This window comes from Conger conger, chromosome 4 (assembly GCF_963514075.1).
Source record: "Conger conger chromosome 4, fConCon1.1, whole genome shotgun sequence".
NCBI lineage: Eukaryota > Metazoa > Chordata > Actinopteri > Anguilliformes > Congridae > Conger > Conger conger.
The window spans coordinates 77,682,211-77,700,267 of record NC_083763.1 but is presented as its reverse complement, the minus strand read 5'-3'; the positions used below and the strand labels follow the sequence as shown (position 1 = coordinate 77,700,267).

The 18,057-nt window shown below is 41.1% G+C and overlaps 1 protein-coding gene and 1 pseudogene across 1 annotated transcript; both read right to left on the bottom strand.

Annotated features, from left to right (window-relative positions):
- Nucleotides 1-8,212, bottom strand: part of LOC133127122 (zinc finger protein 665-like) — a 29,868-nt pseudogene extending 21,656 nt beyond the window's left edge.
- LOC133127124 (zinc finger protein 260-like) lies at nucleotides 2,588-16,913 on the bottom strand. The gene is made up of 3 exons (XM_061239789.1): nucleotides 16,672-16,913; nucleotides 14,490-14,717; nucleotides 2,588-4,842 (listed from the first exon to the last, which is right to left on the bottom strand). Exons 2-3 carry the CDS (start codon nucleotides 14,682-14,684, stop codon nucleotides 2,830-2,832), a joined length of 2,208 nt encoding a protein of 735 aa, XP_061095773.1. The 5' UTR covers nucleotides 14,685-14,717; nucleotides 16,672-16,913; the 3' UTR covers nucleotides 2,588-2,829.
- Between the last annotated feature and the right edge of the window lie 1,144 nt (nucleotides 16,914-18,057).

Genomic DNA, 18,057 nt, shown 5'->3' with positions numbered 1-18,057 from the left:
TTATTAACACTAAGTGTTTTGGACTGTAATATAGCTGTAATATAGACTGTCATATTTCATTCTATTGTCTGAATAAATGTCATTCTTTTGACTGAAATGTCTGCAGTGATGAAAATTACAGAAATGTATTTGCTTGGAAGGAATTTTTGGACAGCTGCTTGGATATGAAAATAAACATGGTGACAAGAAGAAACCCCAGTGTATTTCTCTGTTTTGTTGGCAATTGTGGAAAGATGTGCTGGTTCACTGCCCCACCAGGACTTCCACACAACCGCGCCCCCCCCTCCTCCTCAGCCCCCACACCAGCCTGGGAAACAGCATGCCAGGTTGGGCTGTCTGCAGCGTATCATGGTGTGTGGTAAAAGGGTAACCTTAGGACCATACTACAGCCCAGTAGGTGGTGGTAATGCACAGAACAGGTGTAAGAATATCCACAAATAAAATCAGACGAAGGAGAGATTTTTCCTGACGGTGTTTTAGAGGCTGATCTCACATTTCCAGGTAGGCAAACTGGGAGGAGTGCTGGCAGCCTTCCTGTAGCTCGGTTCTGAGTTAGTTCACTGGGAGGTGTGCTGACAGTCTTCCTCTTGCTCAGTTCTGAGTTAGTTCACCGGAAGGAGTGCTGGCAGCCTTCCTGTAGCTCGGTTCTGAGTTAGTTCACCGGAAGGAGTGCTGGCAGCCTTCCTGTAGCTCGGTTCTGAGTTAGTTCATCACAGAAAAGGGATGAGTTCCGAGCACAAAACTCTGGTTCAGACACAAATAAATCTTGCATTGTTTTTCTGCTCGGAGACAGAACAACCATATTTGTCATTTAATTCCTTCCAAAGAACACCAAAGAAATCTGGGGATAAGGGCTATTAGGAGAGATGAAGCAAGAGACAGATTTCTTGTGTAATAGTAATATCTAGTAACATTTCTTCACTGCTGGTCATCGTATACATCTTTTATACATTGACTGCACACAGTACTTCAAGTGTGGTCTAACAAGAGTATTGTATAAGGTAACTTCCTTGGATTTGGACTCAATATTCCTGGCTATGTATCCTAGCATCCTCTTGGCCTTTTCTACTGCTACCGCACATTAACTATTACCCCCAAGTCTCGAGCACTATCCAATTTTGTACCCCCCATAAAGTAATTCTGCCTTAATTTTTATTTCCCATGTGTAGTACTTAGTTTTCTTGAATTTCATTTGCCAGATGAAAATGTACCTTACTCAAACTCAGTACAGCTAAACTGATGGGAGAAAACAGCATCTATTCCAGCCCCTCTTCTGCCCTGTCTCACTGACTGGAAGAGGTTATAGTCTGGGGGACAAGCTTCCATAAGTGTTGCCACACTGTCATTGTTAAGCCAGGTCTCAACAAGAAACATGAAATGCTCATTTGTAAAACCCCACGCTAACCCAACGACGGAATTTAGCGAGGGCCGAAGGTATTTGCATGCTTGTCCTTCTGGTATTGCTGGAAGAAGATTAGTAGGGTTAAATTATAATGACCGCTATGCGGAGAGTCTAGATCAGCCAATGAATAAACCATGTTACAAAGACAGTAGTACCACTCTGCCTTCCGCTCTTTACTGGTCTGGGCTGACCAAGCATCTCCACAGTAGGGCCAATACATTTACCTTCGTTATCTGACTCCATTTAAGATATAATTTACAAATTTGGGTTTGTAACGTACGTGAACCTCGGGAGTGATTACACTCGACTCTTACCTGCGCCACCATTACTCAATATATGCTCCCGGGATTAGCATTATTGCTGAAATCTCAGTTCGGCGGAGAACTCAGAGGCTGAGGGTCTAGCCAACACAATACATGCACTACATTTGACATGATAGTTGCGAGCCCAGGTCGGCATGCATTTAGAGGGCTCCTTAGAGCTAACTTGACAGGACCCGGCGTAGAAACACACACACAAACAAAGAATAGAACATGCAGAGTGTGGGAAGCCGATTACGATCTTCCGCTGCTACACATACATACACAAGACATGTTTTGTGGGAAGTCGAATACGATCTTCACAGATTGGTCTGTCTCCCTTGCTTTTATGCCAAATCATATGTTTGGACCATGGGGCAGTGGGGTTTGGGGGTTGTTAGAAGGGAAAAATAGATGATTAGCAGAGAGGACATATAGTTTTCCCTTGAGTAATTGAAACTATGCTAGTAAACTCTATTTGGTATGAAATGTATCTCATTTGATTCCTTGATATTACCCGATTGCATCCATACCAAACAGATTATTATCCTGTCTGATTATGTTGCAGTTGTCATGAAAAGTCCCTCCTTAATCCAGGAGCGGCGTAAAGGGTGTAATGACAGAAGTGTCCAAATGGGGGCACTGTGGGAGTGTCCTGAGTCTTTCCCATAGGAATTGACCAGGGGTTGGGTCACGGAGACATTCCTTTCTCATGATTTGGCCAGGGGCTTAATGACCTCTCTGACCTAAAGGCCCCTAGAACACACATCCACAGCCATTCCCCTTTATCTCAGTCTTCCCAGATGCGGACACTCTTAGGAGCAAATGGTCTGAATCCCCAAAAGGAAGTCTGAATCGTAGAGCTGACTGGAGATACCTGGAGAGGGATGTAGTTGGGCGTTTTCATGACAGCCGCATAATGTAATAACTGTTTTTGTACCTCCCATGGTAATATGCCTTGTGATTTTGCATAAACATGATTTGTGTGAATCAAAGGAAAGGAGACAAAACCCCAGATTGCTTGGTTTATTTTCTCCTTATAACCCAAAATCAGGCCTTAGTTCTTTACCATACAAATGGGTCAACCATTTGGATTTTAGAGGGAAAACCCCCACCAGGCAGGGAGACCTAGCTTCTACAGGGAATGACGGTATCACCTGCCTGATGTCTACTTAAACCACATTTTGCTGAAGAGCACTCCCCACACTGTATACATTTGTAGGGCTTTTCACCAGTATGGATTCTCTGATGTTGGCTTAAATGAGATTGAGCAGAAAAACACTTCCCGCATTGAGAGCATTGGTGGGGCTTTTCACCAGTATGAATTCTCAGATGTTTTCTGAAACTTGATTGATCTGAAAAACACTTCCCACACTGAGTACACGTGTAGGGCTTTTCACCAGTATGAATTCTCTGATGTTTTCTTAAACTTGATTGATCTGAAAAACACTTCCCACACTGAGTACATGTGAAGGGCTTTTCACCAGTATGGATTCTCTCATGCACAATTAATTGTTGATTATGAATAAAACACTTCCCACACTGCGTACATTTGAAGGGCTTTTCACCAGTATGAATTCTCTGATGTTTGCTTAAATAAGATTTATCTGAAAAACACTTCCCACATTGAGTACACGTGTAGGGCTTTTCACCAGTATGAATTCTCTGATGTTTTATGAAACTCGATTGATCTGAAAAACACTTCCCACACTGAGTACCTGTGAAGGGCTTTTCACCAGTATGGATTCTCTCATGCCTAATTAATTGTTGATTATGAATAAAACACTTCCCACACTGCATACATTTTAAGGGCTTTTCACCAGTATGAATTCTCTGATGGCTGCTTAAATGAGATTTATCTGAAAAACACTTCCCACATTGAGTACAAGTGTAAGGTTTTTCACCAGTATGAATTCTCTGATGGATAATTAATTGATAATTATTTTTAAAAAACTTCCCACATTGAGTACATGCATAGGGCTTTTCACCAGTATGGATTCTCTGATGTTGGCTTAAATAAGATTTAGCTGAAAAACACTTGCCACACTGATCACATTTGTAAGGTTTTTCAGCTGAATGAATTCTCTGGTGCTTATATAAATTAGATTCATGAGGAAAAAGCTTCCCACACTGAGAGCATTGGTGGGGCTTTTCACCAGTATGAATTCTCTGATGTTTTCTGAAACATGATTGATCTGAAAAACACTTGCCACACTGATCACATTTGTAAGGTTTTTCACCTGAATGAATTCTCTGGTGGGTGATTAAAGCACTTTTTGTCAAAAAACACTTCCCACACTGATCACATTTGTAAGATTTTTCACCTGTATGAATTCTCTGATGTTTGTTTAAAGAAGATTTCTGAAGGAAACGCTTCCCACACTGAGAGCATTGGTGGGGCTTTTCACCAGTATGGTTTCCCTTGTCTTGAATTAACTCTGATGGCTCATTAAGGCATCTCACATGCTGGGTGGAACGGTCCTGTTCTTTCCCTGGTTTCCTGGAGTGTGGATTTGGTTCTCCTGCACACTGCCATGGTTCAGTCTGGTCTTTGTGAACAACACCAGCTCCATTAAGCACAGGGTTCACTTCATCAGATGTAATATCATCACATTTAATGTCCTGCAGCACACTGATGTGTTCAGCCTTGATGTAGCCTCCATCATCAGTTTCTGTTTCGATTTGGTCAGAATGCAGATGGGTTACATATCCTGGCTCTGTAACTTCTAGGTTCTCTGTCTTAATAAGATCCCCAGTGTGTGTGTGACCCGGATAAGTTTCTGTTTTGATTTGGTCAGGGTGCAGATGGATTCTATATGCCAGCTCTGTAAAGTCTAGGCTCTCTGTCTTAATAAGATCCCCAGTGTTGGTGGGACCCAGATCAGGTTCTGTTTTTATCAATGGTGAGTCAGTGTGGTGTACAGCACTGACCCCACTGTGTGCTGTAACACACTCTGGCTCCAGTGTGTTGAGTCCTGGTGCAGCACACTCTGTCTCTGACTCCAGTCCACTGAGTTCCTCTTCTTTCAGTCTGATCCTGTGCTGCTCAGTGAGCTCTGGTAGTGTTGTCTCAGTGTCCTGTCTCAGACAGACTCCTGCCTGCATCATACTGCTGCTCAAAGGTGTGCAGAAGTGCAGCTCCTGGAGGGAAACAGGGGAAGAGATTTAGCCTTAAACTGGTCTAACCACATCAGCTGACAAGTGAAGACATTTTATTCTATTTTTATCCCCGATTAGCATCATTATGTATGCTAGCTATAAAAACAAAACCTTTGGTTGAGGATTCAATTCAACTACGAATTTATCATCAACGAATGTCAAAATTTGTTATAAAATAGATGACATCCGCTAAAGCGATGTGGAGGAAGGGCTTGTTCAGCTCTTGTTAGATAGTGAGCCAAATACAAATTAGGCTGATGTTTCGTTTGGGCTGATCAATTTAATTTCCTGTCTTTTGAGGCTTTCGGCAAATGTATCCAATGTATCTTTGTGATTAATACACTCTACACTACAGAATATAAAAATAACACACTGCAATTTGTGCACATCTGTTCAAAAAGTAAACAATTGGGGAAGGAATTTACTCAATTCCTTACCCAATGAGAACTGCTTACCGTGAGAAATCCGGACCTGTTTTTATATTCTCTGCAGGTATGATAACTAAACTGGTGCATTACAATGTTCGGTCGTAATGGTGGCTCCGTCACTAAATCGCAGTTTTCGATCGCTGGTTCGAGGTTTCACGAGTAGCCTACAGTTTTTCTTTTTGTTAGGGATTCATTATCCAATTTGATTTTGAACGTTTCCCGCTACGATGGAATTATTTTCAGCAGGCGATTGACGTTTATTTTTCGCCATTTATGTGTTTGATTCATGCTGTGACAGGATATAACCTTGCATTTCTCCCCCAAACTTATTGCTTGCATTTTAAGCATACCACACACCAAATCAGAAAATATCATACATTATTTAATACTGGCTCCCTATATGCATTTTAACATGCTGGGCAGAGGTGGAGTATACGCAAATCTTTGAAGTAGTCCTACATCTTTCTCAATGGCCTACGACATGCTGCAGATCATTCATAGTCAGATAGAATCTACTGGTACAATTCATTCATTGTCCAGGAAATAAGACACTTTGCAATTTGTTCCTAAGATTTATTTTAACTTTCATTTAACCCAAGAAGACCAAGTGAGTAATGCTCTTTTCCAGCAGTGCTATGGGATACATAACAATGCGCAAATCACATCTGTTGTTGAATTTATACATTTTTGTGATTATGTTATTATTAATTGCTTATCCTTGAGTGATCCAGATCATACATAATTATTAAAGTATCATAATTTGCTTTGTGCCAATGAAAATTATTTTCTGTAACTGTGTGAGTTGAGATGTCTCTCTCCTTCTGTGCCCTGTGAGCCTCCAAGGCTACGGCCATAAAACTGTGTTCTATGTCATCGCTTCTCAATCTATGGGCCGGGAGAGGTCGCTGCCGTTCCCCTGAAACCTGCCCTTCCTCCAAAATCCATTTGTTTTACTGTCTATGATCGCGACTCCGCTCGGCACACCCCGTCCCTACGTCGCCCGTCCAACAGTCTCTAACGTGAAGCTTTCCCGCCCGCGAGAGGTTACGTGCTCCGTTCTATCTCTGTCACTGTCACTCTGAACGTTCAATCGCAGGCAAGCACACACTACGTCTACGAGCTCAATATGGCATGCTCAAAGCAAGCTAGCATCAAGGGTTTCTTTAAAAGGCAACCTGATACACCTACTAATGCTACACCTGATGTTCCCAATGAACCACCGGCAAAAAAAACATCACCCGTTTACTCGAAATTATGACCAAGATTACATCAAATTCGGCTTTGTGTCCAACAATTCTTGTCCCCCCCAACCCATCTGTGTTATTTGCCAGGCAATGCTCAGCAAGGAGGCAATCAAAATTGCGCCGGCATTTAGAAACTCAACATCCCCACCTAAAAGACAAGCCAGAAGATTTGATTTTGAACGTTTCGCGCTACGATGGAATTATTTTCAGCAGGCGATTGACATTTATTTTTCCCATTTATGCGTTTGATTCATGCTGTGACAGGATATAACCTTGCATTTCTCCCCCAAACTTATTGCTTCCATTTTAAGCCTAAGAGGCACCAAATCAGAAAATATCATACATTATTTAATACTGGCTCCCTATATGCATTTTAACATGTTGGGCAGAGGTGCAGTATACGCAAATCTTTGAAGTAATCCTACATCTTTCTCAATGGCCTACGACATGCTCTAGATCATATATCAGATAGAATGTACTGGTACAATTCATTCATTGTCCAGGAAGACACTTTGCAATTTGTTCATAAGATTTATTTTAAATTTCATTTAACCAAAGAAGACCGAGTGAGTAATGCTCTTTTCCAGCAGTGCTATGGGATACATAACAATGCGCAAATCACATCAGTACAAAATACAGAGAAAGAAGAATCACAATGACAAGATGAAGGTAAGAAGTTGATAAACTGAACGCATTACGAGAAACAAGAGCGTGTATCCGGCAATTAAAATAATGATCGAACCCTCCACGTTATTTCGGTGATCCAGTTTTCAGGTGTCGTGTACACGGTTCCAGTTATGAGCAGCGTAATGAAGCTGCTTTCACCTGTTCTGTATTCATACGACTTATGCGAAGTAAAGTAGCATGACCATGAGAGCGAGTAGGATAAGCGAACTCCTCTAAAATATTAGACTGAAAACCATTATACCGTGTAAATAAATAGCGTGGACCGATTATTATTATAAATCCACAATTTCGGAGACAATAGCGTGTGTGTAGGCCTACGTTACTGGTAGGGCATTTTGAGCGGGAATTTTAGGACCGCGCGAGCTTGAAGTGCCTGAGCCTCAAAGTGTGTTTAAAAAAAAATCTGAAGTGGTGACTCGTCTTCTTTTTTCAAAAACGGTATTACTTGAAACAACTTCCGCCCTGTAAAACAATTTGTAGACTACGTTTGCGGGTCAGGCACTCTTCTTGATTATCGGTAAAAAAAAAAAAAATCTAAGGACCTCCCGTGTCGAATGTGCTTCGACCAAAACGAGGATAGCCATTAGATTGAATGCACATCTGGCGAAATGTAAACAGGGAGGTACTAAGAAGAAATATAATGAGAACGGGGAACGGGGAAACTTGTGGAAACAGTCGTGCGACTAATGAAATACCGCATAGAAAGCTTCGCATAAAAAATTTAAAAAAAAACGTACATAAAGACAATTCCCAGCTTACCCATATTTATTCCATTGATTTGATTTCTTGTGTTGATAGGCGAAGTTAATTCCAATTAAATAATCTCGTGTGTGTTAAACACAGTAGGTCGTTGTTAGGTGAACGAAACGAAAGTCATCAATTCCACTCCGTAACTGAATTGGTTCTTTAGAAAAAGAAGAAAGTTTATTCGACCGCGGCTGCTAGTAGGCAGGTTTTCTGGCCATCTCAACCATTGTCCCTTGAACTGTAAGTGCAATGGTATCCACAGATTAAAAAAAGAAAAAAAAAAGACCGACAGTAAAAATGTGTTGTTCGTCTTCGGGTATTGTAAGGCTCATTCACCGCCACCTACTGGACTGGAATGTGCCGCCCCAAAAGCCCTTATTATCCCCTTCCACAACAGTTTTTGTGTAACAAAATCAAACGCTTTACTGTTTAAGATATAACTAAACTGGCATTGGCGTAAAATGCTCATTATTTTATTGAACCAGGGTAACTGAAGGAAATTAAATGGAATCGTCCATCCTTGGCCCATGATATATACAGTGTAGGAGCTTCACTCCATGTTGTGCCCAGTGCATATCCATGTTAAACAGTTTCACCCTTTTGGTCATCACTGAATCTCCCCATACATTTGCAGAATCTGATGGGTTTATTTTACCAATGAGATACATTTCCTCACAACAGTCAGGACACACAAATGTGGGGTACATTACATTAATGCCATTCTTACATTCGTACAGTTGATTAGACTAAGCAGGAGACAATCCTCCCCTGGAGCAATGCTTTAGGACCTTGCTCAAGGGCCCAATGGGTGTGGATCTTATTGTGGCTACACAGTGGATCAAATTACCAACCTTGCGGGTCCCAGTCATGTACCATAACCACTACGATACAGGCCGCTACAAACATGTTTTACACGCCTTTGTATTCCCGTACTCTCTGAATCAAACATACCCTGCTGTTACGGAAGACATACACTCACCAAACTTTATCAGTAATACCTGTACACCTACTTATTCATGCAATGATCTAATCAGCCAATCGTGTGGCAGCAGTGCAATGCATAAAGTCATACAGATACCAGTCAGGAGCTTCAGGTTATGTTCACGTCAACTATGAGAATGTGATCTAAGTGACTTTGACCATGGAATGATCATGCTGCTTGGTGATTTTTTCTCAATATTTACTACATCAGCACCACTCGGTTATGCATGTTAATGATGTTGGCTAGCTAACTTTAGGGGAGGGCATTGACATCTAACATTAACGTTACATTAGCTATCATCATATAAATAAAACAGTTTTGTTCAGTTTTCATAAATTATTTTTACATTCCAACATTGAGTTTACGTTTTAAGACCTCAGTTAAAATGACACTGAAAACACTGCCTGCTATTCACATTCCTCAACCCTATCCACACAGAACTAAGTTATTTGCTGTTGTGACGTCATGGTAATTTTATTCATTGGTTACAGGATAGAACACAAATAGTAGTAGTAGGAGGGGCCTTATCCAAGCAGGGTATTGTGGGAAGTGGAGTCCCACAGGGGTCGGCGCTGGGGGCACTGCTCTTCCTCATTTACATAAATGATCTTGACACGGGCATTGAAAGGAATTTAGTTAAATTAGAGCAGATGATACAAAAATAGGTTTAGCTAACAGTATGGACTGTACTAGAGTAATCCAGGAAGACTTAAACAGAATCCATGAGTCAGAAATCTGGCAAATGAAATTCAAGACAACTAAGTACTACACGTGGGAAATAAAAATATAAGGCAGAATTACTTTATGGGGGGTACAAAATTGGATAGTGCTCGAGACTTGGGGGTAATAGTTAATGTGCGGTAGCAGTAGAAAAGGCCAAGAGGATGCTAGGATACATAGCCAGGAATATTGAGTCCAAGTCCAAGGAAGTTACCTTATACAATACTCTTGTTAGACCACACTTGAAGTACTGTGTGCAGTCAATGTATAAAAGATGTATACGATGAACAGCAGTGAAGAAATGTTACTAGATATTACTATTACACAAGAAATCCGTCTCTTGCTTCATCTCTCCTAATAGCCCTTATCCCCAGATTTCTTTGGTGTTCTTTGGAAGGAATTAAATGACAAATATGGTTGTTCTGTCTCCGAGCAGAAAAACAATGCAAGATTTATTTGTGTCTGAACCAGAGTTTTGTGCTCGGAACTCATCCCTTTTCTGTGATGAACTAACTCAGAACCAAGCTACAGGAAGGCTGCCAGCACTCCTTCCAGTGAACGAACTCAGAACCAAGCTACAGGAAGGCTGCCAGCACTCCTTCCAGTGAACTCAGAACTAAGCTACAGGAAGGCTGCCAGCACTCCTTCCAGTGAACTAACTCAGAACCGAGCTACAGGAAGGCTGCCAGCACTCCTTCCGGTGAACTAACTCAGAACCGAGCTACAGGAAGGCTGCCAGCACTCCTCCCAGTGAACTAACTCAGAACCGAGCTACAGGAAGGCTGCCAGCACTCCTTCCGGTGAACTAACTCAGAACCGAGCTACAGGAAGACTGCCAGCACTCCTTCCGGTGAACTAACTCAGAACCAAGCTACAGGAAGGCTGCCAGCACTCCTTCCAGTTTGCCTACCTGGAAATGTGAGATCAGCCTCTAAAACACCGTCAGGAAAAATCTCTCCTTCGTCTGATTTTATTTGTTGATATTCTTACACCTGTTCTGTGCATTACCACCACCTACTGGGCTGTAGTATGGTCCTAAGGTTACTACCCTTTTACCACACACCATGATACGCTGCAGACAGCCCAACCTGGCATGCTGTTTCCCAGGCTGGTGTGGGGGCTGAGGAGGAGGGGGGGGGGGCGGTTGTGTGGAAGTCCTGGTGGGGCAGTGAACCAGCACATCTTTCCACAATTGCCAACAAAACAGAGAAATACACTAGGGTTTCTTCTTGTCACCATGTTTATTTTCATATCCAAGCAGCTGTCCAAAAATTCCTTCCAAGCAAATACATTTCTGTAATTTTCATCACTGCAGACATTTCAGTCAAAAGAATGACATTTATTCAGACAATAGAATGAAATATGACAGTCTATATTACAGCTATATTACAGTCCAAAACACTTAGTGTTAATAAGAATCCAAGCCCAGATTGTCCCAGTCAGCTGTCCAAAACACTGTTTATTTGACCACTGTCTGCCCTGTCTTGGGTGGGCATTAATAGGGTGTTGCTGCAAAAAAGCATGCATGTCCAGTCAACCTACCCTGTGTAAATAAAAGCTTAATAAAACTAAAGATATTCTGGGGAAAAAACACTTAAGTATATACATAGCGATGTTCACCTCTAAGAATTCTCAGGAGTGTAAATTAGATGCTACCCACACTGACAACATTGCTAGGGCAAATACAATGCAAATACAGACCTTTCACCTGTGAATATTCATTTAATTTAATTTTTACCTGTTGTGAATTCTCTGGTGAGTACTTAATTCGTATTTTCTAATGAAACCCTTCCCTCACTGATCACATTTGTAGTGCATTTTCTCTGTATGAATTCCCTGGTGGATTTTTAGATGACATTTCTGAACTGAAGACTTCTCACACAGATTATTTGTAGGGCTTTTCACCTGAATGAATTCTGACATTTGGTTAATTCACCTTTCCTGAAGAAGCACTTCCCACACTGATCAGCCAATAAATAAACCACGTTAAAGACAGTTGTACCACTCTGCCTTCCACTCTCGACTGGTCTGGGCTGACCGCGAATCGACACAATAGGGCCAATACATTTACCTTCGTTATCTGACTCCATTTGAAACTAGAATTTAGAATGTGGTTTTAATCATGCATTTGGAGTGGCTACACTTCACTCCTGCCTCTTCCCTGTGCCACCATTACTCAATATATGCTCCTGGGATTAGCACTATTGCTGAATCTCAGTTCGTTGGAGAACACAGAGGTTGGGGGTCTAGCCAACACAATACAGGCACTATTATACTATATTTTATATTATACTTTCATAGATAGTTGTGAGCCCAGGCCAGCATGCATTTAGAGGGCTCCTTAAAGCTAATTTGACGTAGAAACATCCATGGGTTCTGTTCACATCAAATTACAAGAACCATGCACCACCAATCCTGTTTCACGGGCAGAACTTGGCTGCCTTTCCCAACTTGGGAACTCCACTAAAGTACCAAGCCACTGATCAGTTGCTCTTTGGTCAGAATCGTTCAGTATTCAGCTGTAATTTAGGCTGTAAAAGATACAGAGTCATGGAGATTAAAAATGTTACAAAGTTAAAAATGACAATTTATTAACCGGCAAGTAGGTAATTATCTTAGAATTCAACAGTCAATTATTAAGAAGAGAAATACAAAGTCAATAATCTTACCCGGCCTGCTTCAACTACAGGGGGGGGGGGGGGGGGGTTCCACAGGGGGCCCAGGAAGACAGTCCCTCCGGGAACAACACACAAGTTTTCCCCCACAGGCATGGGTGCCAAAAGGTGGGAGCTAACGATGTATGCTCCTGGGAGGAGAGCTACTTTACAGCCACATATTGCCATGGTATCAGAGGAAGTCAGCAAGCTGACCAGTGCCAGAGTGACGATACCAGATGTTAATTATTTCCGCCTTACACCTGCATGAATTATCTGGTGGGTATTTCACTTAGATTTACAAAGAAAATACATCTCACACTGATCATATCTGCTGGGCTTTATCGGTATGAATTTTCTCGTGTCTGTTTACATGTGATTTCTGTTGAAAACACTTCCCACACTGATTGCATTTGTATGGCTTTTCACCTGTATGAATTATCAGGTGTCTCTGTAAAACAGATGTTGTGCTAAAACACTTCCTACACAGAGTACACCTGTTGGGCTTTTCCCGTGTATGAATTCTCTGGTGGATATTTAAATATCCTTTCTGAACAAAAGACTTCTCACACAGATGACATTTGTAGGGCTTTTCACCTGAATGAGTTATCTGATGATTGGTTAAAGAACATTTCTGAGCAAAATACTTCTCACACAGATGACATTTGTAGGGCTTTTCACCTGAATGAATTCTCTGATGGACCTTCAAACCGGCCTTTGCTGAAAAATACTTCCCACACTGATTACATTTGTAGGGTTTTTCACCTGCATGAATTATCTGGTGGGTATTTAACTTAGATTGACAAAGAAAAGACATCTCACACTGATCACATTTGTAGGGCTTTTCATCTGTATGAATTTTCTTGTGTTTGATTAAATATGATTTCTGTTTAAAACACTTCCCACACTGATCACATTTGTAGGGCGTTTCTCCTGTATGAATTCTCTGGTGGATATTTAAATAACATTTATGAACAAAAGACTTCTCACACAGATGACATTTATAGGGCTTTTCACCTGAATGAATTCTCTGGTGGATATTTATATACCATTTATGAGCAAAACACTTCTCACACAGATGACATTTATAGGGCTTTTCACCTGAATGAATTCTCTGATGTTTGGTTAAAGCAGCTTTCCTTAAGAAGCATTTCCCACACTGATCACATTTGTAGGGCTTTTCACCTGTATGAATTCTCTGATGAACCTCCAAAACGGCCTTCGCTGAAAAATACTTCCCACACTGATCACATTTGTAGGGCTTTTCATCTGTATGATTTTTCTTGTCTCTGATTACATGCGATTTCTGTTTAAAACCCTTCCCACACCGATTAGATTTGTAAGATTTTTCACCTCTATGAATTCTCAGATGTTTGTTTAAATTAGATTTATGAGGAAAACACTTCCCACACTGCGTACATTTGAAGGGCTTTTCACAAATATGGATTCTCTGATGTCGGCTTAAATGATATTTAGCTGAAAAACACTTACCACACTGATCACATTTGTAAGGTTTTTCACCTGAATGAATTCTCTGGTGCCTATGTAAATTAGATTCATGAGGAAAACGCTTCCCACACTGAGAGCATTGGTAGGGCTTTTCACCAGTATGGCTTCCCTTGTCTTGGATTAACTCTGATGGCTCATTAAGGCATCTCACATGCTGGGTGGAACGGTCCTGTTCTTTCCCTGGTTTCCTGCAGTGTGGATTTGACTCTCCTGCACACTGCCATGGTTCAGTCTGGTCTTGGTGAACAACACCAGCTCCATTAAGCACAGTGTTCATGAGATCACTCACTAACATTTCACTGGATTCAAGCTTCACTTCATCAGATGTAAAATCATCACATTTAATGTCCTGCAAGACACTGATGTGTTCGGCCTTAATGTAGCCTCCATCATCAGTCTCTGTTTTCATTTGGTCAGAATGCAGATGGGTTACATATCCTGGCTCTGTAACTTCTAGATTCTCTGTCTTAATAAGATCCCCAGTGTGTGTGTGACCCGGATAAGTTTCTGTTTTGATTTGGTCAGGGTGCAGATGGATTATATATGCCAGCTCTGTAAAGTCTAGGCTCTCTGTCTTAATAAGATCCCCAGTGTTGGTGGGACCCAGATCAGGTTCTGTTTTTATCAATGGTGAGTCAGTGTGGTGTACAGCACTGACCCCACTGTGTGCTGTAACACACTCTGGCTCCAGTGTGTTGAGTCCTGGTGTAGTACACTCAGTCTCTGACTCTGCCATGTGGACAGACTCCAGTCCACTGAGTTCCTCTTCTTTCAGTCTGATCCTGTGCTGCTCAGTGAGCTCTGGTAGTTTTGTCTCAGTGTCCTGTCTCAGACAGACTCCTGCCTGCATCATACTGCTGCTCAAAGGTGTGCAGAAGTGCAGCTCCTGGAGGGAAACAGGGGAACGGATTTAGCCTTAAACTGGTGTAACATCAGCTGACAATGAAGACAACTGAATCAATTTCTATTCCCAATTAGCATCATTATGTATGCTAGCTATAAAAACAAAACCTTTGGTTGAAGATTCAATTCAACTACAAATTTATCATTAATGAACGTCAAAATTCCACTTTTTGCTACTAGATGACATCCGGTTAAGAGATGTGGAGGAAGGGCTTGCAAGTGATTTTCTTCAGCTCTTGTTAGATAGTGAGCCAAATACAAATGAGGCCGATGTTTTGTTTGGGCTGATCAATTTAATTTGATCTTTTGAGGCTTTCGGCAAATGCAAACATTTATCTTCAAACTAAGTTTTTTTGTGATTAATACACTTAACACTATAGAATATAAAAATAACACTTTGCAATTTGTGCACATCTGTTCAAAAAGTAAACAATTGGGGAAGGAATTTACTCAATTCCTTACCCAATGAGAACTGCTTACCGTGAGAAATCCGGACCTGTTTTTATATTCTCTGCAGGTATGATAACTAAACTGGTGCATTACAATGTTCGGTCGTAATGGTGGCTCCGTCACTAAATCGCAGTTTTCGATCGCTGGTTCGATCCCAACTTGATACTTTTGATGTAGGTTTCACGAGTAGCGTACAGTTTTTCTTTTTGTTAGGGATTCATTATCCAATTTGATTTTGAACGTTTCCCGCTACGATGGAATTACTTTCAGCAGGCGATTGACGTTTATTTTTCCCATTTATGCGTTTGATTCATGCTGTGACAGGATATAACCTTGCATTTCTCCCCCAAACTTATTGCTTGCATTTTAAGCATACCACACACCAAATCAGAAAATATCATACATTATTTAATATGGGCTCCCTATATGCATTTTAACATGTTGGGCAGAGGTGCAGTATACGCAAATCTTTGAAGTAATCCTACATCTTTCTGTAGATCATACATTGTCAGGTGGAATGTACTGGTACAATTAATTCACTGTCCAGGAAATAAGACACTTTGCAATTTGTTCATACGAGTTATTTTAACTTTCATTGCACCACAGAAGACCGAGTGAGTAATGCTCTTTTCCAGCAGTGCTATGGGATACATAACAATGCGCAAATCATATCAGTACAAAATACAAAGAAGAATCACAATGACAAGATGAAGGTAAGTAGAAGTTGATAAACTGAAGGCATTACGAGAAACAAGAGCGTGTATCCGGCATTTAAAATAATTATCGAGCCCTCCACGTTATTTCGGTGATCCAGTTTTCAGGTGTCGTGTACACGGTTCCAGTTATGAGCAGCGTAATGAAGCTGCTTTCACCTGTTCTGTATTCATACGACTGATCTGAAGTAATGTAGCATGACCATGAGAGCGAGTAGGCTAAGCGAACTCATCTAAAACATTAGACTGAAAAGCATTACACGCTGTAAATAAACAGCGTGTAAATAAATAGCGTGGACCGATAATGTCACTCCACAAATCCACAATTTCGGAGGCAATAGCTTGTGTGTAGGCTAACGTTACGTGTAGGGCATTTTGCACAGTAAGAACGAATTTTAGGACAGCGCGAGCACGAAGTGCCTGAGCCTCAAAGTGTGTTTTGAAAAAAAAAAAGTGGTGACTCGTCTTCTTTTTTCAAAAACGGTATTACTCGAAACAACTTCCGCCGTGTAAACAAATTTGTAGACTACGTTTGCGGGTCAGGCACTCGTCTTGATTATCGGTTAGGACCTCGCGTGTCGAATGTGCTTCGACCAAAACGAAGATAGCAATTAGCTTGAACGCATATCTAGCGAAATGCCAAGAGGTAGGGACTTCTCATGGTAAGAAGATCTTATGACAACGGGGAAACTTGTGGAAACAGTCGTGCGACTAATGAAATACCGCATAGAAAGCTTCGCATTAAAAAAAGTACATCGACAATTCCAACCTTACCCATATTTATTCCATTGACTTCATTTCTTGTGTTGGTAGGCCAAGTTAATTCCATTTAAATAACCTCAAGTGTGTTAAACACAACAGGTCGTTGTTAGGTGAAGGAAACGAAAGTCATCAATTCCACTCCGTAAGTGAATTGGTTCTTTAGAAAAGGAAAAAGAAGAAAGTTTATTCGACCGCGGCTGCTAGCAGGCAGGTTTTTTGGCCATCTCACATAAAAGTCTCTCCACCATTGTCCCTTGAACCGTAAGTGCAATGGTATACACAGTTAAAAAATGTGTTGTTCGTCTTTTTCTTCGTCTTCGGGTATTGTAAGGTTCATTCACCGCCACCTACTGGACTGGAGTGTGCCGCCCCAAAAGGCCCTTATTATCCCCTTCCACAACAGTTTTTGTGTCACAAAATCAAACGCTTTACTGTTTAAGATATAACTGAACTGGCATTCGCGTAAAAAGCTCATTATTTCATTGAGCCAGGGTAACTGAAGGAAATTAAATGGAATCGTCCATCCTTGGCCCATGATACAGTGTAGGGGCTTCACTCCATGTTGTGCCCAGTGCATATCCATGTTATAAACAGTTTCACCCTTTTGCTCATCACTGAAACTCCCCATACATTTTCAGAATCTGATATTTTACCAATGAGATACTTTTCCTCACAAAAGTCTAGACACTGGTGCACAAATGTGGGGTTCATTACATTAATGCCATTCTTGTCCAGAGCGACGTACAGTTGATTAGACTAAACAGGAGACAATCCTCCCCTGGAGCAATGTTTAAGGACCTTGCTCAAGGGCCCAACGGGTGTGTGGATCTTATTGTGGCAATACGCTTGTTCGACCCCACTTTGAGTACTTTTACGACTTTATACACAATTTTGTATGACGAACAGCAGTGAAGAAAGGTTACTAGATATAACTATTGTACAGGACATTGCTGCAGTGAACCTGCACATCTTTCCAGAATTGGCAACAAAACAGAGAAACAGACTCAAAAATTCCTTCCAAACAGAGTTCTGTCATTTCCATCACTGCAGACATTTCATTGATACAAATATGAAATTTATTAAGCAATAAGATAATAAATTACACTCCAAAATATTTGGTACTTAATAAAAATGCGACCCCAGTTTGTCCCAGTCAGCTAGCTGTCCAAAACATAGTTTATTTGATAAGGACAGTTCAGCCACTCAACGGTACCAGAATTGGCTCCAGTAAATTTTCATCCATCATCTCTGGGCAGGAAATACTAAAAGGTGGCAGCTATCAATTGTAAAATGTTAATTTTAAAGTCTGAATTGTACAATTTAATTCTGTTTGTATTAGGTGATATTTGGAGGGGCAGGTATGTGCATAAACTGATTTTCCTTAAATCTTCCAAATTA